General features: G+C 35.8%; 5 protein-coding genes across 6 annotated transcripts; 2 read left to right on the forward strand and 3 right to left on the reverse strand.

Moving 5' to 3' along the window:
• The first annotated feature begins 645 nt into the window (after positions 1–645).
• On the forward strand, positions 646–1,431 carry LOC117564544 (protein THEM6-like). 2 transcript variants are annotated; one of them, XM_052002177.1, is made up of 2 exons: positions 646–786; positions 864–1,431. In XM_052002177.1, exons 1-2 carry the CDS (start codon positions 758–760, stop codon positions 1,357–1,359), a joined length of 525 nt encoding a protein of 174 aa, XP_051858137.1. In that variant the 5' UTR covers positions 646–757; the 3' UTR covers positions 1,360–1,431. The 2 variants fall into 2 exon arrangements, with proteins under 2 accessions (XP_051858137.1, XP_034099258.2); XM_034243367.2 differs by having other exon boundaries at positions 646–1,430.
• A 2,793-nt stretch (positions 1,432–4,224) lies between these two features.
• Positions 4,225–5,320, reverse strand: LOC117564421 (von Willebrand factor D and EGF domain-containing protein-like). Its single transcript, XM_052002291.1, has 3 exons — positions 5,191–5,320; positions 4,570–5,128; positions 4,225–4,490 (listed from the first exon to the last, which is right to left on the reverse strand). The coding sequence occupies exons 1-3, from the start codon at positions 5,281–5,283 to the stop codon at positions 4,327–4,329; spliced, it is 816 nt and encodes a 271-aa protein (XP_051858251.1). The 5' UTR covers positions 5,284–5,320; the 3' UTR covers positions 4,225–4,326.
• Positions 5,321–9,854: 4,534 nt separating this feature from the next.
• On the forward strand, positions 9,855–13,787 carry LOC117564420 (insulin-like growth factor-binding protein complex acid labile subunit). The gene is made up of 4 exons (XM_034243152.2): positions 9,855–10,715; positions 12,047–12,640; positions 12,701–12,895; positions 13,688–13,787. The coding sequence occupies exons 1-4, from the start codon at positions 9,861–9,863 to the stop codon at positions 13,742–13,744; spliced, it is 1,701 nt and encodes a 566-aa protein (XP_034099043.2). The 5' UTR covers positions 9,855–9,860; the 3' UTR covers positions 13,745–13,787.
• Positions 13,774–16,040, reverse strand: LOC117564418 (long-chain-fatty-acid--CoA ligase heimdall). Its single transcript, XM_034243149.2, has 2 exons — positions 14,934–16,040; positions 13,774–14,866 (listed from the first exon to the last, which is right to left on the reverse strand). Exons 1-2 carry the CDS (start codon positions 15,998–16,000, stop codon positions 13,891–13,893), a joined length of 2,043 nt encoding a protein of 680 aa, XP_034099040.2. The 5' UTR covers positions 16,001–16,040; the 3' UTR covers positions 13,774–13,890.
• An 8,206-nt stretch (positions 16,041–24,246) lies between these two features.
• On the reverse strand, positions 24,247–25,240 carry LOC117564426 (epidermal growth factor-like protein). The gene is made up of 2 exons (XM_034243160.2): positions 25,109–25,240; positions 24,247–25,045 (listed from the first exon to the last, which is right to left on the reverse strand). Exons 1-2 carry the CDS (start codon positions 25,181–25,183, stop codon positions 24,323–24,325), a joined length of 798 nt encoding a protein of 265 aa, XP_034099051.2. The 5' UTR covers positions 25,184–25,240; the 3' UTR covers positions 24,247–24,322.
• Positions 25,241–27,145: the final 1,905 nt, after the last annotated feature.

Genomic DNA, 27,145 nt, shown 5'->3' on the forward strand with positions numbered 1-27,145 from the left:
GGTCTTTCTTTTACAATGCCGCAATGAAAAACATATTATGCTGCAGTCCACAGTCAACTACTAAAAAAAATTAAAATAAAAAGCTACAGTGAAACTTTTTGAAACGGGACTTATGTGCCTTAATCCTTATCTCTATTACAATATTACTTCAAAACAAGTCAAAGAATTCAATCTGAAAAGTAAAAATTATTTTAAATCACAAATTCCATTGCAAATATTTTGTGAAATTTTTTTAGAGAAAATTATACTAAAATCAACAATAAAATCTTGTATCAAAATCGAACCAGAAAAGTTGATTCTTTAATCAACATCAATTATATATCTTGCTTCAAGAATGAAAAATCTCAAAATTGAACCATGAATTAACTTCATCGATCGAAAACTTCATTATTCAATATATGCAATTTTATTTTGAATCTAGAATTAATAATTTTTAAAGAAAGATTTTAATGTCCAAATAAGAATTTTCTAATCTTAAAATGTGAATTTAGCTTACAAATTTTGATTTACCCCTAAAATTTTTATTTTAAGATTATTTTTTTAAGATTTAAAAATTTTAAATGAAGATTTGCAATTTTTTTTTAATTTAGATTTTTTTTCTCTGTGTACAAATTTGATTTGTAATCGTTTTTTAATTAGCTTTGACAACTCTGAACAAATTACGTTTTTAATGTCAAATAAATATTCCTAAACTTATCAATTTTCTAATTCAATATTTTTATACATTTCTGTGCTAAATTTAGTCATTTTAAGCCGCATGGAATGGAGATTCAACTCGGATACTTGGTGATTGTTTTGCTGCTCATCCTGTACATTCTGGCCGATGTCAACTATTTCATTCGTTGTGCATTTGTCTTCTTTAGTGCAAAGATGTTTCAGACCAAGCATAAATTGACCGACATCACAGCTATTTTGGGTATTTGTACTCCGCAGGATGTCGACATCTTCCTGCGGCACATGAATAATGCACGATTTCTGCGTGAATTGAATTTTGCTAGTTTGCATTATTATGCCGTAACAGATCTGTATAATCGGTTGCGACAGCGTGGTGGCAGCGTCGTTCAAAGTGCCGTCAGTTTGAGATATCGTCGATTTATATCAATTTTCCAGCCGTATAAGATACACACGAAACTAGTCTGGTGGGATGAGAAAGCCATCTATCTAGAGCAACAGTTTGTTGGTCTAATTAATCGATTTGTCAATGCCGTCGCTCTATCGAAACATTCGTTTATACAGTGCAATGTAATGCATTTGCTTCAAACATTTCCAGAGACGATTGATCGACCTGAAATTCCCGAAGACCTTAAACTATGGCTGCAAGCCATAAATGCATCGAGTGGCAAATTGAATACTAAATAAATTGTAAATATTGATTGAAGTTTGCCACTTGAAAAGAATAAACAATTTGCCATCTTAATGTTTTATAAACCCTTCTGGCAATTGCAGGATTAACTCACTGTGATATACATATATACCAAAACATGTATCAGTCAATCTGCTTTGTAGATTATGAAACCACATATGAAAATACCATATTTGAACCGAAACCACAAGATACACTTCATGCACACTCATGTGCTAACATGGATGCAATAATCTTTTGTTCTTATACTCGCTACCCATTGGGTAGAAGGGTATTATAACTATTTGTATATAAAGTATATCCGACCAAATTCCGCCATGGAATTACCCATATGATAAGCCTCAACACCAAAGATCATGTTTGTCTGTCCGTCAGAGAAAATAAGTCATAGAGCTATAATTTGTTTTTGATAGCAATTGGTATTTTTGCGCGATGGGATAAAAAAAACTTTCGTCACGCCCAACTTCCGCTCCCGAAACTCGATAATATAAAATAAAATAAAATAGAAAATAAATAGAAAACATAATTTTGAATTTCGATTTTGGTGTAGACAATAATATCTATACTATTTATAATTCCAGAGAATTCGATTGCGATCGGATGAAGTTATTTAAGAAATATTTCCGTGTGAGTTTTGGCTGGCAATCCGGTATATTTTGAACTTTATGGTATATTTTTAATGGTACTATATTAGCATTAAAAAAACATAGCTTTTCGTATGTGTCAGTATTTTTGTGGTTTATTAATTTTATGAAAAACACTGCATTGTTTTCCTTGGGTTGCGGATATCTCACAGTCGGGCACACTCGGCTGTAGCTTTCTTACTTATTTTATTTATTTATTTTTTGTTTTTTCTTGCCCATTTATATCAATTTCAATTTGTCTGTGGCATACGAGTAGTTTTTGCCCGGACTCTGGCCTGTGCCATGCCACAATGCTCAATGCTTGGCACAGTTTCAAAATCCAAATTAATAAACATTACAATTGCGGCAACAAGCAAATTTGTATAGTCATAATCGCTTCGTCTGTATGTCGGTGCTTGTCCCCCTCTGTTCTTTGTTGCAACATTGCCTTTAGCCAACTTGGCTAAGTGCATTTGAGCCTGTGGCTTTTCATTGGCAAACACATGTGCTGGAGTAAAAGTTGAAATGCAGGTAAAGTCCAAACACAATACTGTAGCAGGAAACCATCAATGGGAATACTCGACTTTCCCATACTCTAACTTTAAATATAAAAAAATAAGGACTATTTGAATAAATTATTATTTTAAAACTGCATCGGTGCACACCCAACTTATTAAAAATGTAAATAGAAATAGAAACAATAAAAATATTTTTATAAAATTTGTTTACTTTCAATGACCAATAAAATACAACAAAATTTTAATTTAGTTGACATTATGGCACTATAACATTATAGTTACTAAGAGAAATACTTTTTTTTTAATATACAACATTTGTTACATTTGCACAATTGGATGCAACCCCTGAATAACATTTGCTAAACACTGAGTATAATAAACCAACACAGCAATGAATTAAATTGTAATTATAAATAATCAAAAGCAGTCGAATATGCATTAGACTGTTTTACTTATTTAAATAATGCAAATTTTAATGTATTCGAATGCCTGAATAAATACTTATTCTTCCATAATTCACAAAATAAACTAAATGAAAATGTATATCTGAATTAAATATGCTCTTAGCTAAATTTCACATTTATTCTATTTATTACCCACATAATAATTTCATAAAATTACTCATATGTTCTACACAACCAAAGACTCCACAGATGCGGGAGTATTTCTAATAGTTTGTCTTGGATTTCTTTTCATTATTCTATATCGTATAATTAAAAATATAGCGACCACAATGAAAATAAAAGCACATATAATGAGACTGTAGACAAGAACGGAAAGTGGTGACGAGAAATTTGTATTTTTATCCATAATTATTTGGTGTTTAATCTCTTTCAAGTACAATTTAGTTTTTTCCGTGAACTGAACCGTTCACTAAACTTTGTATTCAATTATGAGTTCTGCAAAATAAATGAATAATAATTTACATCGAATAAATGAAAAGAGCTCTCTCTCTCTCTCTCTCTCTCTTTTCTCTCTCTCTCTCTCTCTCTTCTCTCTCTCTCTCTCTCTCTCTCTCTAATTCTTTAAGCTTTCAAGTCTTAAGCTTTCATATAAAGCAAGAAGAGAGTGAACTTTAAGTGTAGCTTGAAAGTTAAATTAATAAACAGTATGCGATAGCGAAATTTTTGATACTAATATTAAAATTTCTATTTTTGGGTGAATTACACAATGATGAATAATCTACATTTGTTAAAGAACTTTCGTGGATTTTTTAAATCTTGTGTATTTTTTAGCTGTGCCTCAGGGTCAAGGCACGCAATCTAACCAAGCAAAGTAAAATTGTTAATTGTGACTCTTATTATGTTTATAGTCAATCTGACTATCTTGATGAGTTTGAATTAAACATGAAACGATAATAAGATTTAGAATAACATAATTAATTTATTTAATTTAATATCAATAATTTATTAAATACAAACGTTGCCTTTCTTTAAACCAATTTAATTTTTTCCCATAGAATTATTATTTATGTTCTCATTCATTTCATATTCTGCATACGAGGCGAAAGAAGTATGCCATGATCGTGTATCGGGAACTTCCGCTGGGTTTTCCTTTCGCACACAAATGACTATCATTGCAATTACTGTGACTATCGTGAATATCACCGAACAAATCAAAAAACTGTAGATTATAATATGCGTTTCAGTGAATGCAGTGAAAGAGTCCTCGAGACAACTAGCTAAAGTACCAGACTTATTCGTGATTGGACTATATCCCGGGTTACACTTGCAATCATCTGGAGAGACGCAGACCGAGTTCTCGGGGCACTCCGCATTGCAAACAGGTTTGCAATGCTTCAATTTTGTAGGGTCATCATCACTCATTTCATCGATCTCATAACCGCGAACGCACTTACATTTTTTTGGCGAGGCGCAGAAACTATTAGCGGGGCAACTCGGTTCGCAAATAGGTTCGCAGCTCTGAAGACTTTCGACTTTTTGGTAGCCATCAGGACATATGCAAGTAGTATCATTAACCATTTGACTGTTTGACGGACATACTAATAAGTTACAAGTCATATTCGTATCAGGTCCATTCTTAACGTATCCTTTATCGCACTCACATTTCTTTGGCGAGGCGCAGAAACTATTAGCGGGGCAACTCGGTTCACAAATAGGTTCGCAGCTCTGAAGAATCGCATTCCTTTCGACTTTTTGGTAGCCATCACGACATATGCAAGTAGTATCATTAACCATTTGACTGTTTGACGGACATACTAATAAGTTACAAGTCATATTCGTATCAGGTCCATTCTTAACGTATCCTTTATCGCACTCACATTTATTTGGCGAGGCGCAGAAGCTATGAGCGGGGCAACTCGGTTCACAAATAGGTTCGCAGCTCTGAAGAATCGCATTCATTTCGACTATATCTCCTTTGTAGCCATCAAAACATTTGCAAGTAGTATCATTAACAATTTGACTGTTTAGCGGACATACTATTGGGTTACAAGTCATATTCGTATCAGGTCCATTCTTAACGTATCCTTTATCGCACTTACAGATTTCAGGTTCTACGCATTTACTGTGCTCAGGACACTTATCATAACAATTTGGCTTACAATCTGGCACACGTCCAATGCATTCCTCACGACAAACAGGTATCGGGATATTATCAGATTCCTAAAAAACAAAATAATAAAGTATTACGATGTCCCGTTTTTTTGTTTTTTTTTTTTCCTTACGGAATTTGCGTATTTAATGCAATTGTACTCCTCAGCCAAAACCAAGCCAGATGCAAACAGTACAATAAGGAAAAGATTAAGATACCCCAACATCGTTGTTCTGTTACAATCAAGAGCAAAAATACACAACTTGAGCCTGTGCTAAGCAACAATATACTAAGTTACTGCCATGTCGATTAAATTGCCATTGCTGGTATTGTGCAAATAATTCCTGACTCACACATGAGCCAACAATGAGAGAACTCTCTCTCAACATTTTTTTACTGCTTCCCATAGAGTAGAAGGGCATTATAACTTTGAACCTGAAAGAAATGCATTTAAAAGGCAAAAGAAGTCACCTCCGATATAAAGTGTATATATTCTTGAGCAGCGTCAACAACCGAGACGATATGGCCATATTCGCCTGTCCGTCTGTCCGTATACAACACCGTTTGAAATCCTCAGAGACTTTAATTCTCTCGAGAGCACTTGTTTTGTTTGCAGGCAAATCAATTTCTTATCAAATTTCCCACTTCAGCCCCTGTAATTCGAAAAAAATCAAGTGACAACAATAATTTTAAAGCTAGATCAAATAAAAATTCTTTGCGATCAGATAAAAATTGTAGAACAAAAATGTTCTATTAGATCAATATACCAAATAAAGCCTTCTGTATATTTGAGTATTTTGCGGTATATTTTTAGTATACTTGTAGAATATGGAGCTTTTGAAGATCGGTAGCGGGTAACTCATAGTCGAGCTATAAAAGCTATTTGCAACACTTGCTTTTCTAATTTAACTTCCAATGATTAACTAAGCTTTGTTATTGGACCGCTAATATTGTATAACTGATTCCTGAACCACTCATTATCGTACTCTGAGAGTAAAACCTTTTCTCATACATATATATTTTCATTTAATAAGTCCCTTCTATAGTTCACATTCGTTAAAGAAATGTAAAGCTATTTAAAGAGTTCATTTTTATAATTAGTATGTGATTAATATGTGATTAAGTGAATTTTGAGCAATATATTTGTGACGCTGAATCAGCATATGAATAATACTGCGCTTTCATGGAATTGGAGTTTTTATTTATAAATAAAATATATAATATTCAACAACAGAGCTTCATGAGTTATTTCAATACCACCTCATTTTCCAAACATTCTTCAACGCTGGGACTAGAAATTTTTTGTCTTTCTCGAAAGCACTTAACGTAAAGCAAATTGCCATACCACTCACAGTCACAGTCAAAATAATTATAATGAGATATATTGCACCACGTTCAAATTGACAGAGCTTCATGAGTTATGTCAATGCCATCGAGATTTCCTCATTTTCTCCGTCTTCAATGCAGGGACTAGAAGTTTTTTGTCTTCCTCGAAAGTACTTAACGTAAATACAAAGTGCAATACCGCTCACAGTCACAGTCAAAATAATTATAATAAGATATATTGCACCACGTTCAAATTGGCAGCTTTTGATCAACTCTCTCCCGTAATAGGTATATATTTCATCAATCTCATAGCCCATATCGCAGCCGCAGGTATTGGGAGATACACAGTGACTATTTGGGGGACAACCCAGATCACATCTGGGCAGGCATTCGCGTCAATTCTTTCATAGCCCGGACAACAGAACTTGTCGAGCTTCGGCATATAATTTTTCTGAGATAACAAAAATATCACTTAATATTATTAGGAATTAATAACGAACCTTAAATACATACTTGCACTGAACCATATTTCAATTTATTGCAAATCCCGTCGCCATTTAAAGCTTGCGTCAGAAGTACATTTATCACCAACGTTAGACCCGCATATTTTATGCAATTTGCCAATAGTTTCAACATTTTTTGATAAAGTCACAAATTGCGTAAATTTTCATCGAAGAAAAAAACCCTCTGCGATAGAAGTTAAAGCTGTCAGCTCTACGGTTTCATCTAAACTAACAATCACAAGCACTCACGATTAATAATCGACTTGAGGTCAGCAAGTTCTCTTTCAGGGAGCTTTTATATTCTTTGTAAAAGCTTTGGAATTAATTAAGTTTCCTGGTCAATAATAATGATTTGTATAAATAATCAACGTGCCAGTTTTTCTCAAAAGTTCAATTAAAAGTGTTCGAAAATACTTCAAAAAGAAAATAAAGAACAAATAAAAATTTGTATTATGTTTAAATCATTTATTTTCCTTGCAAATTGATATTTAAAAAAAATGCAGGCTCGTGAACGAGGTTTTGCAAGTCCGGAAATGACAAATGCATTTTAATGACTAAGGATTTAAAAATATTTCTTTTTAAATACAAATTTAATCAAAAAATGAATAATAATAATAAAAAAAGAAACAATTATAAATAAATAAATTAAATCATTTGTGAAAATCACCCACATGATTTCTTGTTTCTTTAAAATTTGAACAATAAAAATACAAACTAATATGTATTAACGAATAATTGTAATAACTTAGATTTAATTTCTGTATATTAAAAATAAAATAAATATAAAAATGAAAGAAAAATAACATTAACAATATATTCTAAATATCATTTAAAAAAAATAAGCAAAAAATATTAATTTTGATGTAATACAAATACATATCAAGAATAATAATAACAACAATTACAATTGTAATACAATTTAATTATAATAGATTATTAAATAAAGCAAAAAAATGACTTGATCTTATTACTAAATCTTTTAATTATAATCAAAATAAACATAATTCAATCAATTATTTAAAGAAATTCACACAAAACATTTACTTTTACCTTATAGAAATAAGAAATTTAGTCAAAATAAATGCAATTGAACAATTAAAATTGTATTGCAAGTCGTTTTCTATAGTCGTTAAAAAAAGTTCACGTGATTCATCCACCGCCAGTGGTGTTAAGGCAGTGAACACAGCTCGCTCTGCAAAGGGTAGAGGTTCAAGCCTTGATAAGATCCACTGAGATGATAGTTGGTACGAATGCAGCAACCAGACGGAGGTGTACACCTCAATACGAGTCAGGTTAGCGAGCCATGGTACTTGACTTAATCCAGTAGATCGGCGGAACACACACAACCACACAAAACGCAAACACGGCTAATAAAGTGTACTTTACACGATCCATTGTGTAGGATCAGTAGGTACAATTTAACCGTTAACATTCGCAAACACGGCAAAGGTGTACCTTTCACGATCCTTAGTAGATCGGTAGGAACAATTTGACGTTAACACTCGCAAATACGACAAAAATGTGCATTACACGATCCATTGTAGATCGGTAGGTACAATTTGACGTTAACACTCGATAAATACTACAACAACACCACTTTTTTAAAACTGCATTTAATAGATCTCTGTTTCTTGTTCTAATGACTAAGCTTGCAAAAAAAGTGATGCGTGATGGCTCGCTGAGAGAGCGTGTGAATGCCAACAAGAAGGTCCCCGGTTCGAATCCGGAATATTCAACTTTTTTTTAATTACTATGATTAAATATATGTCCAATTAATATAATAACTGTTCATGGGCAAATATTCCATCAAATTCCTTCGACACAATATTAATATTTATACCCGCTACTCATAGGGTAGAAGGGTATTATAATTTGGTGCCTCCAGGAAATGTATGTAGCAGGCAGAAGAGATAGAGCTATAATTTTTTCGACAGCAATTGTTATTTTTGCACGCAGATCAAATTTGATTTTTTTTCAAAATCAGCAAAAAATAGTAAAGCTCATTAAGGAAATGCTTTTCTATAGGCAAAAACGTCTACTTACGTTACTTCGAATCTTAGTTGCTTTGACAACTGTTTTTTGAATGTAATACTGCACCACGATACCTAAAAAGGCCTTTGAATATTTCTTAGTATTTTGCGACATATTTATTTGGTATATTTTAAAATGAATACCACACTGTTTTGCTTTTATTAAAAATGGGTAGCTGGTATCTCACTCTCAAGCACACTCGACGGTAGCTTTCTTACTTGTTATATCTTGAATTTGGAGTATGTGCATGCCCTCAAAATAATAATATTTGTAATATTCATTGGCCTAATGAAATTGAAAATTTTGTCAATAAAGACTCAATAAAACTGAAAAGATACTGAAGAAACGTTTAGCTGAATCATGAATGTATGAAACAAATAAATGTATTTACATATTATATTATTGTAAAGTAAAATTGAAAATTAAGTAAGTAAGTAAAAAGTGAGTAAAATTAAGAGATTTATTTTATTTTAAATCGAACACAATCTGTCTTGCGATATGTCCAACTATGAAAACTAGCTTAAGACACATTTAATAATTAATAAAAATAATAGTTACTATAAGCGAACAATTTTCCCCAATAGACATTAACAGCTTTGTCTGTAAATGTGAATGCCCATTGATGATATCCCCAAAGTCTATTTGCCTGCATCTCCCAAGCTGCACACTTGGCCAACAACAAACACAAGCAGCTAGATAATTAACACAGACATGCAGATAAATGCAAACCTGGTCAAATCCCAGACGACTTGTTAACGATTTGGGGGTAGCAATTAAAACGGTAGTCGCGACTTGTATGATTACAGTAAATATTTGGTCGAGTCGGTTAACTGATTAACTATCTTGACATGTTGTCAACTAACTTGAGCAGCTGCATTGCGATAAGACGACTCATTTTACAGTTACAGCTTCCCATTCTTGCCAAGATTCAGTCTTTACTGAAATGGGCCAAAGAAGGTTGTTTCTGCGCCTCCTAGTCGCACTGCTCTGCTGTGTGGCAAGCAGATCACATTCCCTGCAGCTGACTAACTGTAACGTCAGCGAGTTGAGCACTCTGAACAACGTTGAATCTCTGACCTCGTTGAGTCTGTTGCACTGCAACCTGCCCCAAGTGAGGGCAAATCTTTTCCAGGGCTACGCTCAACTGTTGCGCCTCGAGTTGTCGCATTGCTCGCTCACCGATTTGGCCAAAAGTGCCCTTAATGGTTTGCAACGTTTGCGTCGTTTGTCGCTGGCCCACAACAATATCAGTGAGATTAAATCGTGGTCAGAGGAAACATTGGCTGGACTCAGTGCGCTTGATGCGAGTCACAATAGAATTGTGCAGTTAGCGGCATTGAGCTTTGCGGCTTATCCACAACTACAGGAACTCAATTTGGGGCACAATCTCATCACAAAATTAGAGCCGGACGCGTTCCATGGTCTTCAGCATCTAAAGCAATTGCAACTGCAAGAGAATCGCCTTCAGCAGATTGACGGTAAATGCTTTCATGGTCTGCCTCGACTTCACAGTCTCGCTTTGCAGCATAATCAGATCAATCATGTGGCGGTTGCAGCTTTTGAGAGCAACACACATCTCCGCAGTTTGCGGCTGGAGTTTAATCAAGTTAGCAACATGCAATTCCTGCAGGATCCCGGACTCTCGCGGCTGGTGCTATTGAATCTGTCGAGGAATGCTCTATCTAATCTGGCACCTTTGACATTTTCACAAAATGTTGAACTCCAGTATTTGGACTTGAGTTTCAACCAGCTGAGGCAGCTCGACAACGATAGTTTCATCGGTCTGGACTTGCTAGAGGTAAGATTAAGAAACACAGAGTTCAAGTTATTACTGGAATCTTTACATATGCTGACTGACTGATTTTGTCGAAAGATAAATATAGCTTCAAATTCGAATCATGTGGAAAGTTCTAGAAAAATGTCTAAGTTTGTGATATTTTAAAATTTTGTGTTTTTATTTCATATATTTTTTCAAACCCAGAAAATACAAATTCAACTAACAACACAACATTTTCAAATGAAGAGCACAACTCAAAGAATATTGCTTCCTTAGCTTTTGTGCGGTATTAAATCAGAATGATTGTACTACCAAAAAATGCTAAAGAATATTTTTAAGATAAAGCTTTTTATACCCGCTACCCATAGGGTAGAAGGGTATTATAACTTTGTGCCGGCAGGAAATGTATGTAACAGGTAGAAGGAGGCATCTCCGACCCTATAAAGTATATATATTCTTGATCAGCGTCAACAGCCGAGTCGATCTAGCCATGTCCGTCTGTCCGTCTGTGTGTCTGTCCGTCTGTCCGTCTGTCCGTCTGTCCGTCCGTCCGTATGAACACCTAGATCTCAGAGACTATAAGAGATAGAGCTATAATTTTTTTTCGACAGCATTTGTTATGTTTGCACGCAGATCAAGTTTGTTTCAAATTTTTGCCACGCCCACCTTCGCCCCCGCAAATCAAAAAAATCGAATAACAAGCGTAATTGTAAAGCTAGAATTGCGACTACTATAGTAGTTATGATTCCTGAAAATTTGGTTGCGATCAGATAAAAATTGTCGAAGTTATTAAAGAAATACTTTTGTATGGGCAAAACGCCTACTTACTAGGGGTCTAATTTGCTTTGGCCGACAATCTGGTATATTGTGCCGTCTATGGTATATTTTGAATGCGGTACTATATCGATATACCAAATATACCATTTGGTATATTTTTAATATTTTTAGTATATTTGGTATATTTTTTATAATAATACCCCAAAATATATTTTTAGTATTTTTGTAGTATAATTGGTATGTTTTGAGAATAATACCGCAAAATATATTGCTTTTATTCAAAATGGGTAGCGGGTATCTCACAGTCGAGCATACTCGACTGTAGCTTTCTTACTTGTTAATATACCGCATAAATACAAAAGTATTTCTTAAATAACTTTTACAATTTTCAAATGATTACAAAAGTAAAATCAATTTTGTTTTTTTTTTAATTTATTGTTTGTTTCAAAATCTAAATTTCCATTTAAAGAGACATCCTAAAGAAACTATATAATTTCATTCTTATTTTTAGAACGTTTTTCTGCTCGACTTGCATAGAATCTTAACTAATCTTATCTTATCTCGCTCGCCTTCAGCACATCAATGTCAGTCACAATAACGTGGACGAGATCCATGGAGACTGCCTTGAACCACTCAGCACACTGCAACAACTTGACTTGGGATATAATCAGTTGTCTTCACTGCCCGATCAATTATTCCAGACGACAACACAACTTAGATCCATCGATCTGACACACAATAAACTGGAGAAGTTGCCGCTGCACTTGCTCAGTCAATTGATACATTTAAATCGATTGAATCTTGCTGAGAATCGCCTTGATAATGCCGCCTGGTTGCAACATTTGGCGGCAGCTTTGAATCGTTTGGCACTTCGAATCGATCTCAGCTCGAATCACATTCGATCACTCAACCTGAGCAGCTTGGCGCTGTTTGAGCATGTCTATCTAGCGGATAATCGATGGGATTGCATGTGGCTGACCAGAAATATGCTGAGAACGCCGCCAGCTACCTTGAGTTTTGATCGTTCTTGGCCAATGTTGAGTGCATGGAGCGAGGATTTGATGAATGTCCGTGGCATCGATTGCTTCGATGGTGAACAGAATCGATCCATTGTGCTGCTCGATGTTGGCATCGCTAGGCAACAGCAGTCCAAAAGCTGCAACTGTGAGGTACGCAAATTCATTGAGATTGTAAAGAAATCGAGTCAAATTATTCTCATGATTTCTCAGGTAAACGGCGATGACATCAGCCCACTGACGCCACCTTTGACCTGGCCTAAAATTCGCACAGATCGCTTCGATTCGCGATCGGTGATCATCTGGATGCTGGTGGCCATTGCTTTGGCTTTTTCTGGCTTGCGGTGGGGTCAGCGCTTCATGGATCGTAAGGAAGTCACTAAGAAGCTCCAAAAAGCCAACGATGAGGTAAGCATAAAATAAATACACTTGACATATACAAGTAGTCGAGAAACAAAAGAAGAATTGGGGAGTACCCAAAATATTCAATCATAAGATAAACTCTAATATCAAATCTGACTCTTTCACTTTAAGCATTCGACTTTCACTTTAATGCAGAAAGTTAATGAAATAGTTGTTTTTTGTAAATATACCAATAATTTAAATAATATCAATACCACACAAAAGTAAAAAAAGCAATACTAAAACAAAATCGACTGCAAACCTTTTATTATACATAAAGAGTAGAACGCTTAAGACGGACTATTTAATCTCTATGAATAATTGCCTAAATTTAGTGAGCAAACTTGCTAATCAAACTTTATGATATATGTACTGGTATATATTGTATATTTATTCTTTGCGTTCATAGTATTCAATCTAAGAGTCAGACAGAAGAGTATTCAACAAAAACTAAAATGACCAAACAACAACAAAGAGATAGGCAAACATTTTATTGTCTGATAATTAGTAAACAGAGTGTGCTTGCACTGAAACATGTAATATAAGTGAAATTCCTTAATATATATAAAATCTACGCTGACAATTATTCGAATCAAAACTACATTTCTGCGATCTAAAAAATTACTTAATATTATTCCTCAACAAATTGAAAGTAATCTTGAGGTCCCTAATTAAAGGGTATTCTCTTTTTGAAAACAATAAATTGAATCTCAATGAACTCGGAAATTCAACGTTATCTCAGACAAAGCACGCGCTAGACAGCAATTTAGTCAAAAAATTTACTATTTCTATTTACAGCAAGCCAACAAAGTGGATGAGGAAGCACAACGTCTGCGAAACGGGCGAGAACGATGATAATACAAAGAAAGGGGAACAAAGTTCAATATTTAGTTGCGTGTACATACTTTATAAGTAAAAAAATAAATCTGCCAAGAAATTGTAAATGCAATGATACATTAATAAAAATCCTTAATAGTAATAATAATAATAATTTGTTGCGCTCATTTATAGAGTCGCTCAATGAGCTCGGCATACTTGGCATGCACAATGTTGCGTCTGATCTTCAACGTGGGTCCAAGTTCGCCAGTTAATAGCGAGAATTCGTGGGGAATGAGTGCAAATTTCTGGACTCTCTGAGCGTTCGAGATGGCTTGTTCATTGGCTCGTTTAATACCCGCCTCGAGGGCTTCATAAAGCTTCGGCTCAGCATTGATCTTCAGAGCTGCGGACAAGGCATTCGAATCGTTGGGCAGCTTCAGATCAGCCGGGATGCTAAGCAGCTCAGAGAGTTTTGTTTGATGCAAATCATGAGCCTGCAGCCATTCAATGGTCTCCTCACGCAAGGCATCCAAAGGTCTGCCCGTCTCTGGATCCGATTTGGTCTTGAGAGCCAACAAAACCGTCAGATACTTGCGGTGATCACCAATCAACAAAGCATTGCTCACACAGCTCAACTCGCGTTTGATCAACTCCTCAATGTGCACGGGGGGAATATTCTCACCACCCGCTGTGATGATCAGTTCCTTGAGTCTGCCTGAGATCACGACATTGCCATGGCCATCGATGGAGCCAATATCGCCAGTGTGCAACCAACCGTCCTCACCAATCGTCTCATCAGTCTTGTCGCGTTGATTGAGGTAACCCATGAAATTCGAACGACTGCGAATCACAATTTCGCCACAACCATTGACATCCGGTTCGAACACTTTCACCTCAGTGCCCATAACTGGCTGTCCCGAACTATAAAGATTGGTGATCTGGGTGTGCATGGTGATGGCGCCTGCTGTCTCCGACATGCCATAAAGATCCCCTAGAGGCATGTCCAAGCCGAGGAAAAAGTGCTTGAGTTCCGGCGACACCGGAGCCCCGCCTGTGAAGAAAGTGTGACATTGATCCAGACCCAGCAGCTGCTGAACGGGACGAATGAGACGCGAAGCGAGCCAATACTTGGCGGTGCCATAGATGGAAGATTGCTTGCTAAAGGAAGAGGTAATAGAGAAATCAATTAAAGTACTTTTTCGGGAATAATGTTTCCTCTACATACCCCGCAATTGTGTTTAATTGATGCTCGGCAACTGCTTCGCGTGCCTTGCTAAGCAGTAGACGGGAGTAAGGCTTTGCCTTGGCTTCGGCGGCTATCAGACGCTCCTGGAACTTCTCAAAAACACGCGGCACCCCAAACATGCTGGTGGGTCGAGCTTTCTGGAAGGTGCGCACCACAGTTCCCTTCAGGGCATCCTTGTCCGCGAAGTACACACAACCGCCCAGCGACATGGCCAGGTAAATGTCAAAGATTTGTGCAGCAATGTGGCTTAGTGGCAAATAGCTGACCATGCGCTCGGCTCCAACAACAACGTGCGGCATGTTGCGAGCCACAATTCGGGTGTCGTAAACGACGCTGTCGTGCGACAACATCACAGCCTTGGGCATGCCAACGGTGCCGGAGGTGAAGACGAGCATGCAACACTCGTTCGGATAAATGGCATTCTCACGACGCAGCAACTCCTCCTTTAGGTGCTGATCAAAGCTCTGTTTCTCCAGCTGTTGCCAGCTGTAGTAGCCAGGTTCCTGATTCACAAACGATTCGTAGGGTCCATGCAGCTGTATGACAGCCTTAAGTCTTGGCAGCCTATGTTTGATAGCTCTCACCTTGGCCATCTGCTTGTCATCGTCCACAACGCAGACGGTGGCATCACTAGTCTCCAGCGAATGATGCACTGCCTCCGCAGAATTGCTGGGATAAATGCCCGCAACAATCGCCCCAGCACGCAATGCACCCAACTCGGCAAAGAACCATTCAGGGCAATTGAAGGCCAAAATGCCCACCGAAGATCGTTCCTCTAGTCCCGCATGTAGCAGCATCAAGGCCGCCTGCTCCACACGCTGCTCATAGTCCGCATATGTTGCCGTCTGCCACCCATCCGAAGTTTCCCAGACTAGAGCCGGGAGTTTTGAGAATTTCTTGCAAATTTCACGGAAATACTCTGGAACCGTCTGCGGTTCCACGGTGTTATCCTCGCTTATGCGCAGCTTGACAGCCTCGTGGACCGAGGTGCTTGTGTAGCTGCTGGCGGGCTTCAGCTTCCCATCGTTGAGCGTCACGTCGTTCATGTTGAAGAGTATTGAGACGAATAAACTCCCGAGCCAATGGTGACCCTACTTTTAAAGGCTGTCTTCCCGCGGGGTCTATTGATAAGCCAGAACCAAATCATTAAGCGGCATTTTCGTAATCTCTCTCTCTCTCTCATGCTTTTGTGAAAGAGCTCATGTCTGGCTGTGATTCTATGTTAAGTGTGCCATGATCTACAGTCGCTTTTGTGTGACCTTTAGACCATCTTATCGCCACGAGACTCCGATAGAACCAGGCTCGAATCAAATTACTCACTATCTGAATCCGCTTTTCGAACCGTCGCTAGGGGTGTCGCGATAAGGATTCCTAATTTTCCAAACATTTTTTCGAAGATTTCGAAAGCCTAAGATCTTCAAGAGTGACCCTATTAAATTTACTTAGATCTATTACAAGTCATTGTAAGTCCCATCATTATCTCCTATTCCTGCAACGTCATGCTTAATGTATTTAAAAGAAGTTTAAACCTGCAGTTTCTTCTTATTGTCTCAATGATAATCTTACAGCTTTACGAGCGTCATATGACTTGCATATTACGAACAAAGCCAACCCCAACTTGAAGAAAGCCCAACAGATAAGAAAGTTCCAAGTGTAACAAAATATCTCAAGGCATTGATATACTTTAATTTTCAATAGGATTCCCTTCTGTAATGTATGTTTAATTTGTAACATCCCAAAAAATTAAAGCTGTATTTGAATGTAAAAATTAAATTTTATGTAACATGACAGTTTAACAACAATGCTGAAGTACATAATTTAGCTAAATGTATAAGGATTTTTTAAATTTTTTAAATTTCTATATTCCAAAACTATCTACCATAACAAATTACAATACAATAAAAATACAAATACATACATATATGTTACATATATTCAATAGTTTTGTGTATTATCATATTTCATACTATATATTAACAATAATGTGAACATATAACAAATATATTTTTCATACTCGTGTTTGTATGATCACTGCAATTTGATTTACAAATATTATATATAATACGATGTACGATGTGCAAATACTACATATGATTAATGTTTGATCATATATCTAGGATTATTCCTATGTTCTTTAAGTTCTTAACCTTTTCTAGTCTGACAATCGACAATGTATGTACATACGCATACATACATACATATATATGTGTGTACACTTTACAATAAAAATACATCTAATTTATAAAATTGTTGATTTGTATAGGTATATACATATGTATGTATGCATGTTAATACATATGTGTGCATGCACATCGTGAAAGTATTCATAAATGATTACTCCTTGTGATGCCATACATACAAACATAGTCGCATATCAATATGTATGTGCATACATATGTATGTAGTATGTTTATAGAAGTAAAAGCGTTTAGTACGTATGTATATAACAGCGTATATATGTATGTACATGCATATGTACATATAAGTTCGATCAAAATAATGTATGTTTAGTGTCAATATTACCCACTGTAATGTACATACATCTATTTGGATGAATAGGTACACATGTACATACAAGCATGTACTATATGAAAATTTGTGTTGATATGTGGGTCCAGACTGACATACATACATACATACATGCATACATACATACATACATACATACATACATACATACATACGACATACAAAATACATGTTCATACATACATACATATATACATACATACATACATACATATGTACATACATACATACATACATACATACATATACATATGTATGTACATGACGAATAGCACTGACCTGAGACACGCTCACCTTAAGCACATCGAACATCACAGCTGGACAACTGACCTTCTTCGCACCGACTGAAAAGACAGACGAGACATTTGATTGACTGAACGGGTGCGAACGGAGGGAGTAGAGGAGAAATAGCAAGTGTAGAGAGTGATAGAGCAAACAACAAGAAGAACAACAGCAAAGCACACGCATGTTTCACTATCGCTGCCCTCAGTCGCTGGTGCTCTGCCTTAGTACATAAAGCATGGGGATTCTAACGGTTTGTTTCTCTGCCCACCTTCGGTTCGGTCACTCGACTGAGGCCGACACTGTGCTCACATTACAAGCGCCTGGTGCTCAAACATGATACGCAGTCGAACATACACACTCACACGCACACTTCAAAATGTATGCATGTATGCATGTGGTACATACAAAGCAATGAAATAGAAGCAGAAAAACTGGCATACAGTGGGCTCGCCCAGCAACAACAAACAACAGCAGCAGCAACAGCAGTAGAAGAAGCAGCAGAAGCAGAAAAATCGTTTTCGCTTTTGACGGCAACAGAGCTACCGACTGTGCTTTGATGCGCGCCTGTTCGAGCAACAGTCATTTTTTGTACAAATTTATAATTTATTGTTTAATTTATTTTATTGCAAAATGTCAAACAGCTTTGCCTTGTTTACTCTCACACAAACACATACACACTGATGTATGCTTCGTATGCATGTACTTGTGTATGTTGCGTTTGCTCCAGCAGCGGCAACAACTACAACAACATCATAGCTATGATTATGATGTATTATTAACCCAATTGTAATTGTTGCAATTTGTAACTGCGGCTTATCATTTGTCATGCCGCAACAACAACATTATTATGAAATTATTTACCAATGAACAGCAGCCCATGAATGCCAAACAAGTGTAAACATGTCGTTTCCTTAAACAAAACACAAAAAAAAAGAGAGAAAAACAAATGTAGTGCAGTGGGGCTTGGTCAAAGAGGGCGACAGAGTGGCTGAGGTGCGGTTTGCTGGCATTAAAACTACAAACACAAATAGTTGCATATTGCGTTTGTTTTGTTTTGCTTTGTATTTATTGTATTTTGTATTTGTATTTGAGATGGAAGCGCGCAACATGTGTACATAGTACATAGAGAAGTGTCCGATGGGTAGCGGTAAACAAAAGATAAATAAATCTAAGTAAATTGAGAGTCAGCTGCAACTACAGTGGTCTCAGTAAACTCGTACACAAGCAATATAGATACATATGTACATACATATGTACATAGTATGTTTAGTTATGTACGTTAATAATACATACATACATATGTAAGTACATACTTGTGTAAATATGTATATTAAACCTTTCAAGCCACTTCCCAATAACAATCGAATTATAAAAATGCGATACACATACATACATACATACATATGTATTTATGTAAATAATCTAAAAACGCGATGTACGATTGTTCATACTTATTATGTTAAATACAGTTCTTGTTTGAAAAAGTAATTTCATTCAAATTATTTTTGTACCTTTAAATTACAGTAGTTGCTCGCAAATTTGAACCTCTTTTTAAGAAAATTCAAATTTCTCAAAAATTAAAATTCTTGGACAATTTTAAAAAGAGAAAAGTTACAGAATAAAAATACAATTAGTCTATACTTTATTAGTTTCTTTTTATTAATAAATAATAGATGAAACTAAACGATTAAACTAAACGGCCACAATTACAATCAACAAAACAAAGATTTTCTCAGTACTTCGAAACACTTTAATTTAAATTTCTGAAAAATACGAATTTATTGAAAATTAATTATTATATTATTTCAAAATGATCATAAAATATTAATATTTTTCTTTGCCAAGAAGCATTTCTTTATATAAAATTATCTTTTTATGTAAATGTGGATGCATATATTTATTAAATGTTCACTCAAAAGAGCGTGCACTGTACTGAGTTCAAGTCCAGTCTACCTCAGTCTTCAATCTTAATCACAGACAATGGCAATAGACAACCTATTCGTTCCTTCAGATGTATTATGTGTAGATGTACATATGTATGATATACAAAGTCACAGTCACACAGTCGCTATAACGGAACTGATATGTACATATCTGTACATCTATGTACATATGTACATATATTCTTCCGATTTTTCTTGCTCATAATCGCATTGTACGGTGGGGTAACATGTGTTGTACATGCTATTTACACGCACGATTCGAGATGGTATTTGTGGGAACGGGTCTGCTCCGTGATGGGTTGAGGCTGGGGGGATATGCATGTGCATGTCTGTGACTTTTGTAGATTTGTTTGTGTACATATAGATATAGCAAAATTACCAGGCGCACAGCATTGATTAGCAGGCGGAAAAGAGCCCAACCAACCGAACAACGAACGAAGCAACCAAGCAAAGTCAAAGCAAAAAGTTCATACGAGCGAGCAGCAAGTGAGTGTGAGCAGCCGGGCAAGGCAACAACAATAACAGCAACAAGTACACACAACAATAAAGAAACACACATTCATGCATAACAACAACATCGCCACACAAAACGATACACACACAAAACTACTAAAAGAGGCAGCGACAAACCCGACGACGGACACCCGAGACGACGACGTCGGCGTCGGAGTCGACGTCGACAGATAAACAACATTTATATTCATGTACCCGCCAGTAACAAGAACAACATCGACAACAACAACAACAACAACAACATAAGAAGTGTGGCACACATACACTTAAACATAAATGAAGAAAGAAAAAAAAAACAAGCGCAAATCAAATAACATGTGTACATATTGACAAACAAGTGAACATATGTATACACACATATGTATGTATGGTGTATGTATGCGCGTGTGTACGTACATGCACTGCACTGCTCACGATTCATCCACCATACGGCCCCCTTTAGCAACTCACTCAAACTCATTTCTATACTCACGAAGGCAGCGACGTCAACGTCGACGCCAAAACGTAGCAGTAGCATATCAGCAAAGTCGTTACGTGGGCCACCACGGTGCTGGAAGGGGGCAGTACATTAACAATAACACCAGCATATGTACGTACATATGTACATACATATGTACATACATACATACATACATGTATGCATAAGTCTTGTTTACTGCCGTTGTGCTCTCTCTCTCTCTCTCGCTCTCCATGTTTGACAAGTCAGCCGCATAAATAGCAATTACAATAACAACCGGTATTTAAAAATGTTTTTAATCCCATCATTAACACACGACACGAGCACAAAAACCGACGAACCAGCAAACTAAACAGGTGTCTACAGTGTATCACCCCACAAAAATGTCGCAAATAAATATAAACACTCGAAAATTTCCTGTATTATGCACTATGTTCTTCCCGTAGTTGTAAAAATCTCTAACTTTTAAAAAAACTTTGTTAAAAAAATTAATCAGACCTTATATTTATGAAGGGATAATATTTTATTATTAATTTGTGTAAATGAAGCTTCAACTTAGTATTTGCTAAATTTACATCCCGATTATGAAATTTATGTGGGGTGTGCATGAAATGAGAGCGAAAAATGCTCATCACGATGCTTGATCAGACTTCATTGCAATGCATGACGTCTTTGTGACGTCAAAGAAATTTGCAAAAAGAGAACTGCTCGTGTTGCTGATACTTATGTACATGGAGTGGAGCTTATCAATTTGTTGATAATGGAAAATTCTTAAATCGAATTCTTTAAAATTATGACCTACATTCATGAATACTTATTAATGTTCAACAATTTATATGTAAAGTTGTGTATATGTATACTCTGTAAGAATGAAATTATAGTAATATTCATTTAATTCACAATGACTAATTTAGCTGAACGTCACTGTAAAAATACCTACAAGCGTGTGCATTTTTCTGTCCGCTACTGTTCCTTCAATGATTTTTTTTTTGTAAAGCGCCGATAATCATACGAATTAAGTTGTTGCTGTTATATTAAGAGAGAGAGAGAGAGAGAAAGATTGTTGTTGACGTTGACTCTGACTGCGGTGCATTCTCTTTTGCGTTGTCAACAAAAAACAACGTCATCATCTAGACACCAGGCAACTTAAAGCCAACAGTCACAGGTACAATATATGAGTGTATTACATACATATGAACATACAAACATATTTGAATGTTGTCGCACAGCACGTGTTTGTTGTTGTTACCCATTACATTTAATTTTCATGCCTTTTCTGGTTTTTGCATTGGCTCTCCACTCTCATTCATTACAATCATACGGACTATACATACATACATACATATGCATACATGTGTGTACATACTTACATTCATATGCATGCATTAACATACAAGCTACACATGGATGGTATTGTACATACAAACATAAACACAATTTGAGAATGCCGACGTCGACGTCGTCGTTACCGTTTTAGCTGTTGCGATGGCAGCGAAAGCTACTTCTACTCGTACTACATGAACAACAACAACAACAACAACAACATTACACACACACGCACACACACGCTGACTGCCTACATGGTTACGCTCTCTTGCTAATCATTGCTGTGCGCCTGCTTTGTGCTCATGTTTTTTTGTATATATCGAGCAACACAAACGCACAGAACTCATATGCAAAAGCACGGGTACATACAACAACAACATACTAACCAGTATACACTTCTATACACATCTCTAATCATACATATGCATGCATGTATGTTCGTTCATACAATATATGAATGCACGAATGTGTACACTTGTATACGGAGAGACATAGAAACATTTGTGCGCAGTACGTACATATTTATGCAGATAGTAAAGTGCGAGTGTAGATACGAGATACTATAATGCTTCGACTACTTACTCTTCCACGTACATTAAATGTATGTACATACACACACAAGTGTACATACCTGCACCTATTTGTTGCTTGTAGACGCTGAGCAGACGGTTTGAAGGCCATCAATTTCTTTAGTCATATTTCGTACCAGGAAATAAATCACTTGCGATTAACATGTAGCTACTTATGTAGGTGTGTATGTACATATCTATGTTAAAAATGATCTCATTGCGGAGCGTTTGATAATTTTTAAATAATGTAAATTCTTTTAACAGATTATATTGCTTTAGTCACAAATGTATGATTATCGCTTTTCGAATATTTGAATGAAAAATCTCTTCTATATAACAATTCAGTCATGTAATGAGAGCATTAAGTATGTGTACAAAAATTGAAAATGAATCACGTCAGATAAATAAAATATTAAAATTAATTTAAATCAATTTGATTATCATTTAACTTTTGTATTAAAAAAGTTTCGACAATCTTAAATTTTTTTAATAGTAACTATTTAACGTGAAATTGAGTTTATCATCTTTAAATATCTATTGCTTCCAGAAGTATGAAATTATATACAGTAGAAGAGTCGCAGTTATTGAATGACTGCAGTTGGATTTGAGTAGCTGTTGAATCTCGCAGATATTTGTTTCAGTTGGATTTTCTGTAGCTTTGTTTATTGGTAGCTTTTCGAGCATTGCTGGTCTGTGTGGTCAGACTGATCTGTAATGAATGAAATGTGTTTTTAATAAGTTTATCTATTACATCCCTTTCTTTCCAGATAGTTGAATTGAAGGGTTATATGTTTCGATGAATATTTATTAAACTTTTGTTTGAATTGACTGTTTGATCTCTCTCTAATTTTTATTACAATCGTTTTGTTCTTGTTCTCTTAGAGTCGTTAATAAACATTTTATTAATCTCGTTGCATATTGGCTAAGATCAAATCTGAACTCTTTATTAAGTTACGTATAAGCAGTCTTTTGACATTTTTTCCAGCAGCTGCAATTGGTTTGACAATCCTGGGATCAAATGGGGAATTGTCTTTTCTTGCTGACCAGCCAACAATGGGATATTATGGCAAATGGGTCGACAACTAGTTGTACTGGCCTCACGACTAATCGTACACTGTGCGTATATGCATTGCGCAATGGGCCGATAGATTCCCGAAGATTACTCGTTACCAGAAATAAAATTGTTCCGCAAATAGCGAATACCAAAGCATTCAAAATTAAACTATTCTTTTAATTCAATCGCAATTGCTCTTTAAAAACTTTATAACATTTTTTTTTAAATACATTTTTTGAAAATTAAATCAACACGTATGTTATTGTCCATCAAGAGGTTGTAAATGAGTTTTTATATTTTCCCTATTAGAACATGTTTTTGTGTAATTTATTTTCTATTCTTTTCAGCTGTAGTTTGTTGTTCTAAATGATTTATTTTGTATTCAATTCGTGAATTTATATAAATGTGTTTATAATTAAGAAACTATATTATTTTTTCCTATGAAATTGAACTGATTTATTGTTTATATCAATTCATTTGCAAACAATATTCATCGTTGCAAATATTTTTTTAGCGCTGCTCTTAGAATCACTTTGTCACTACAAAGTATCTAGGGCAGCTTAGTTGATGACTCAAAAATGAATAATGCATAAAGTAACAAATAATACTCGGTTAGTTATCAACAATTCATAATGTGGAATATTTATTTAATGTTTAATTTTAATTTGCAATTTAATTGTTTTATTTCCAATTTATCGAATAATTTGAGTGGTGTCCGAGAAGCTCGAATTGGGATAGTAATTGACATTGCGAGAGCGAGCTATGCAGCAGTAGATAATGACAGAAATACTGCCGACAAGTGTAAGAGCGAGAACGGCAACGACTAAGTAGACCCACCAAGGATACGGCAAGGAACAACTGAGGCTCTTCAGATCGTTGGGCTTATATCCTAATCGGCACTTGCATTCATGCGTCTTGTGGCAGTAGCTGTTCAATCCACATTTGGGTGTACACTTTGGAAGGCATTCTTTATGACTCTGGTCCCACTCGAATCCCAGAGGGCAGTAACATTTGTTGGGTGCCACACAGTGACTTTTATGTGGACATCCTTTGCTGCAAACTGGTTCGCAAACGCCATCCTTAGCGAGATATCCCCGATTACAAGCGCAAATATCAGGTTCGGAGCAGAATGCATTTGCTTTGCATGGTGGATCACAATGGGCTTCACATTGCTGAGTCTTTTTATTCAGATGATAGCCTGTATTACAGCCACATTTTTCAGGACTTATGCAGACGCCATGTGGTCCACAACTTTTAGAACACTTTGCAGTGCACTTTTTATGCACCATCTCATAGCCAGTGTGGCAGACACATCCATGGGTAGTGCAGTTGGCAAACTGATCACAAGGGGGATTACATACTGGTGGTACACATTTATTCAATTTAACATCCCAGTGCAATCCTGTTTTGCAAATCTTAAATTGAGGCGAATAATTATGCTGTATTAATAATGCTAATATAAAAATAATATATCTTACCGGAAAATTCTCTTCTCCATTGCTTAATTGAATGCACACGATTAATCCAAGAATCAGAATTATTAGTTCTCGCATTGTGAAATTTATATTATAATTATTTTAACAATCGTCTTGCTCGGAGTCTGTAATAGAACTAAGATTCTTGTGGGTCGCAGGGAGCTTTTTATTGGCTCTCCGAATACCGCAGGAATTTTTATTTATAAAATTATGATGGCGAATATAGCTGTGGTTTCCCACATAAACTGCTTATCTTAGGACTAAATATATTCGATTTATGCAACCTAGATAAACAAACATACATATTACTCACGATATCCATAAGGTTAAAAAAGATTTAAAAAAAATATGTCAATAGTTTCAGAAGTAATTACATTCCACATTGTAGATTTTTTATTGCTTTGCTGTTATGACTAGAGTTAAACCAATACAAATTGATAAAATATTCAGTATATACAAATATTGTTATTGAAACCGTATATTGTAATAGAAATATCTTTTGCAAAAATGGATACACAACATGTGTGTGATTCATGAAAATATAATGGAAAATATGTAAGGGTCTCTATTTAAAAAAAAACAAAACAAGTAAGAAAGCTACAGTGAAGTGTGCTCGACTGTGAGATATCTGCTACCCCGCTACCCACAAAGTTATAATACCCTTCAACCTTTGGGTAGCGCGTATAAAAACAATAGGGGTCGATGGAATATTTCTAACCGCTATATATATCCCTTATAACCGCTATATATATCCCTTTAAGTGTTATATACTTTGTAAGATATATTGAATACAAAGTTGAATAATGGCATTTATACCCGCTACCCATAGGGTAGAAGGGTATTATAACTTTGTGCCGGCAGGAAATGTAAGTAACAGGTAGAAGAAGGCATCTCCGACCCCATAAAGTATATATATTCTTGATCAGCGTCAACAGCCGAGACGATCTAGCCATGTCCGTCTGTCCGTCTGTGTGTCTGTCCGTCTGAGTGTCTGTCCGTCCGTCCGCATGAACACCTAGATCTCAGAGACTATAAGAGATAGAGCTCAGAGACTATAAGAGATAGAGCATTTGTTATGTTTGCACGCAGATCAAGTTTGTTTCAAATTTTTGACACGCCTCCTTCCGCCCCCGCAAATCAAAAAAATCGAATAACAAGCGTAATTTTAAAGCTAGAGTTACGCATTTTGGTACATACAGTAAGAACTATAGTAGTTATGATTCCTGAAAATTTGGTTGCGATCAGATAAAAACTGTCGAAGTTATTAAAGAAATACTTTTGTATGGGCAAGAACGCCTACTTACTAGGGCTCTTAGTTGCTTTGGCTGACAATCTCGTATATTGTGCCGTTTATGGTATATTTTGAATGCGGTACTATATCGATATACCTCATATACCATTTGGTATATTTTTAGTATTTTTCAGTATATGTGGTATATTTTGAGAATAATACCGCAAAATATATTGCTTTTATTCAAAATGGGTAGCGGGTATCTCACAGTCGAGTACACTCGACTGTAGCTTTCTTACTTGTTTTATTGTATTATTATGTATATTTGTGTGTTCTAAAAAAGTTATTTTGTTTTAGTCAAAATACATGGGTACCGAGAATTCATTTTAATATTTTTATACCCTGAGGGTATCCCTCAGTGTATGTAAAATGCAGAAGGAGGCATCTCTGATATCCGTCTGTCGTCTGTCTCTCCGTGTGAAACATTGGATCGGATCGGAGACTATAAGAGATAAAGTTATTAACAACACTTGTAATGTTTTTACGCAGATCGAATTTGCTTTCAAAATCAATTAGCAAGCGTAATGTTGAAGCTAATGATTTTTTGAAACATATAGTAATATCTATAGTATCCATAATTCCTAATAATTTGTTTGCGATCAGATTAGAAACACTTTTGTATGGCAAAAACTCATACGGGTCTTATTTGCTCTGACTGACAATCTGATAAATTGTCTACTCTTTGGTGAATTTTTTGAATTAATACTTCATTCGATATACCAACATTTGCTATTGCATTTCTATTAAAA

This window comes from Drosophila albomicans, chromosome 2L (genome assembly GCF_009650485.2).
Source record: "Drosophila albomicans strain 15112-1751.03 chromosome 2L, ASM965048v2, whole genome shotgun sequence".
Taxonomy (NCBI): Eukaryota; Metazoa; Arthropoda; class Insecta; order Diptera; family Drosophilidae; genus Drosophila; species Drosophila albomicans.

What these genes read in the sequence shown, in the direction of transcription:
- LOC117564544 (XM_034243367.2), top strand. Translation starts at nt 763, where the DNA reads ATGGAGATTCAACTCGGATACTTGGTGATTGTTTTGCTGCTCATCCTG.
- LOC117564421 (XM_052002291.1), bottom strand. Translation starts at nt 5,283, where the DNA reads ATGTTGGGGTATCTTAATCTTTTCCTTATTGTACTGTTTGCATCTGGC. An exon ending in GCATTAAATACGCAAATTCC is followed by an intron (nt 5,129 to 5,190) that starts GTAAGGAAAAAA and finishes TTTGTTTTTTAG; the next exon opens with GAATCTGATAATATCCCGAT. An exon ending in CTGCGCCTCGCCAAAGAAAT is followed by an intron (nt 4,491 to 4,569) that starts GTGAGTGCGATA and finishes TCCGTCAAACAG; the next exon opens with TCAAATGGTTAATGATACTA.
- LOC117564420 (XM_034243152.2), top strand. Translation starts at nt 9,861, where the DNA reads ATGGGCCAAAGAAGGTTGTTTCTGCGCCTCCTAGTCGCACTGCTCTGC. An exon ending in TCGGTCTGGACTTGCTAGAG is followed by an intron (nt 10,716 to 12,046) that starts GTAAGATTAAGA and finishes GCTCGCCTTCAG; the next exon opens with CACATCAATGTCAGTCACAA. An exon ending in CCAAAAGCTGCAACTGTGAG is followed by an intron (nt 12,641 to 12,700) that starts GTACGCAAATTC and finishes ATGATTTCTCAG; the next exon opens with GTAAACGGCGATGACATCAG.
- LOC117564418 (XM_034243149.2), bottom strand. Translation starts at nt 16,000, where the DNA reads ATGAACGACGTGACGCTCAACGATGGGAAGCTGAAGCCCGCCAGCAGC. An exon ending in CAATTAAACACAATTGCGGG is followed by an intron (nt 14,867 to 14,933) that starts GTATGTAGAGGA and finishes CTCTTCCTTTAG; the next exon opens with CAAGCAATCTTCCATCTATG.
- LOC117564426 (XM_034243160.2), bottom strand. Translation starts at nt 25,183, where the DNA reads ATGCGAGAACTAATAATTCTGATTCTTGGATTAATCGTGTGCATTCAA. An exon ending in ATGGAGAAGAGAATTTTCCG is followed by an intron (nt 25,046 to 25,108) that starts GTAAGATATATT and finishes CCTCAATTTAAG; the next exon opens with ATTTGCAAAACAGGATTGCA.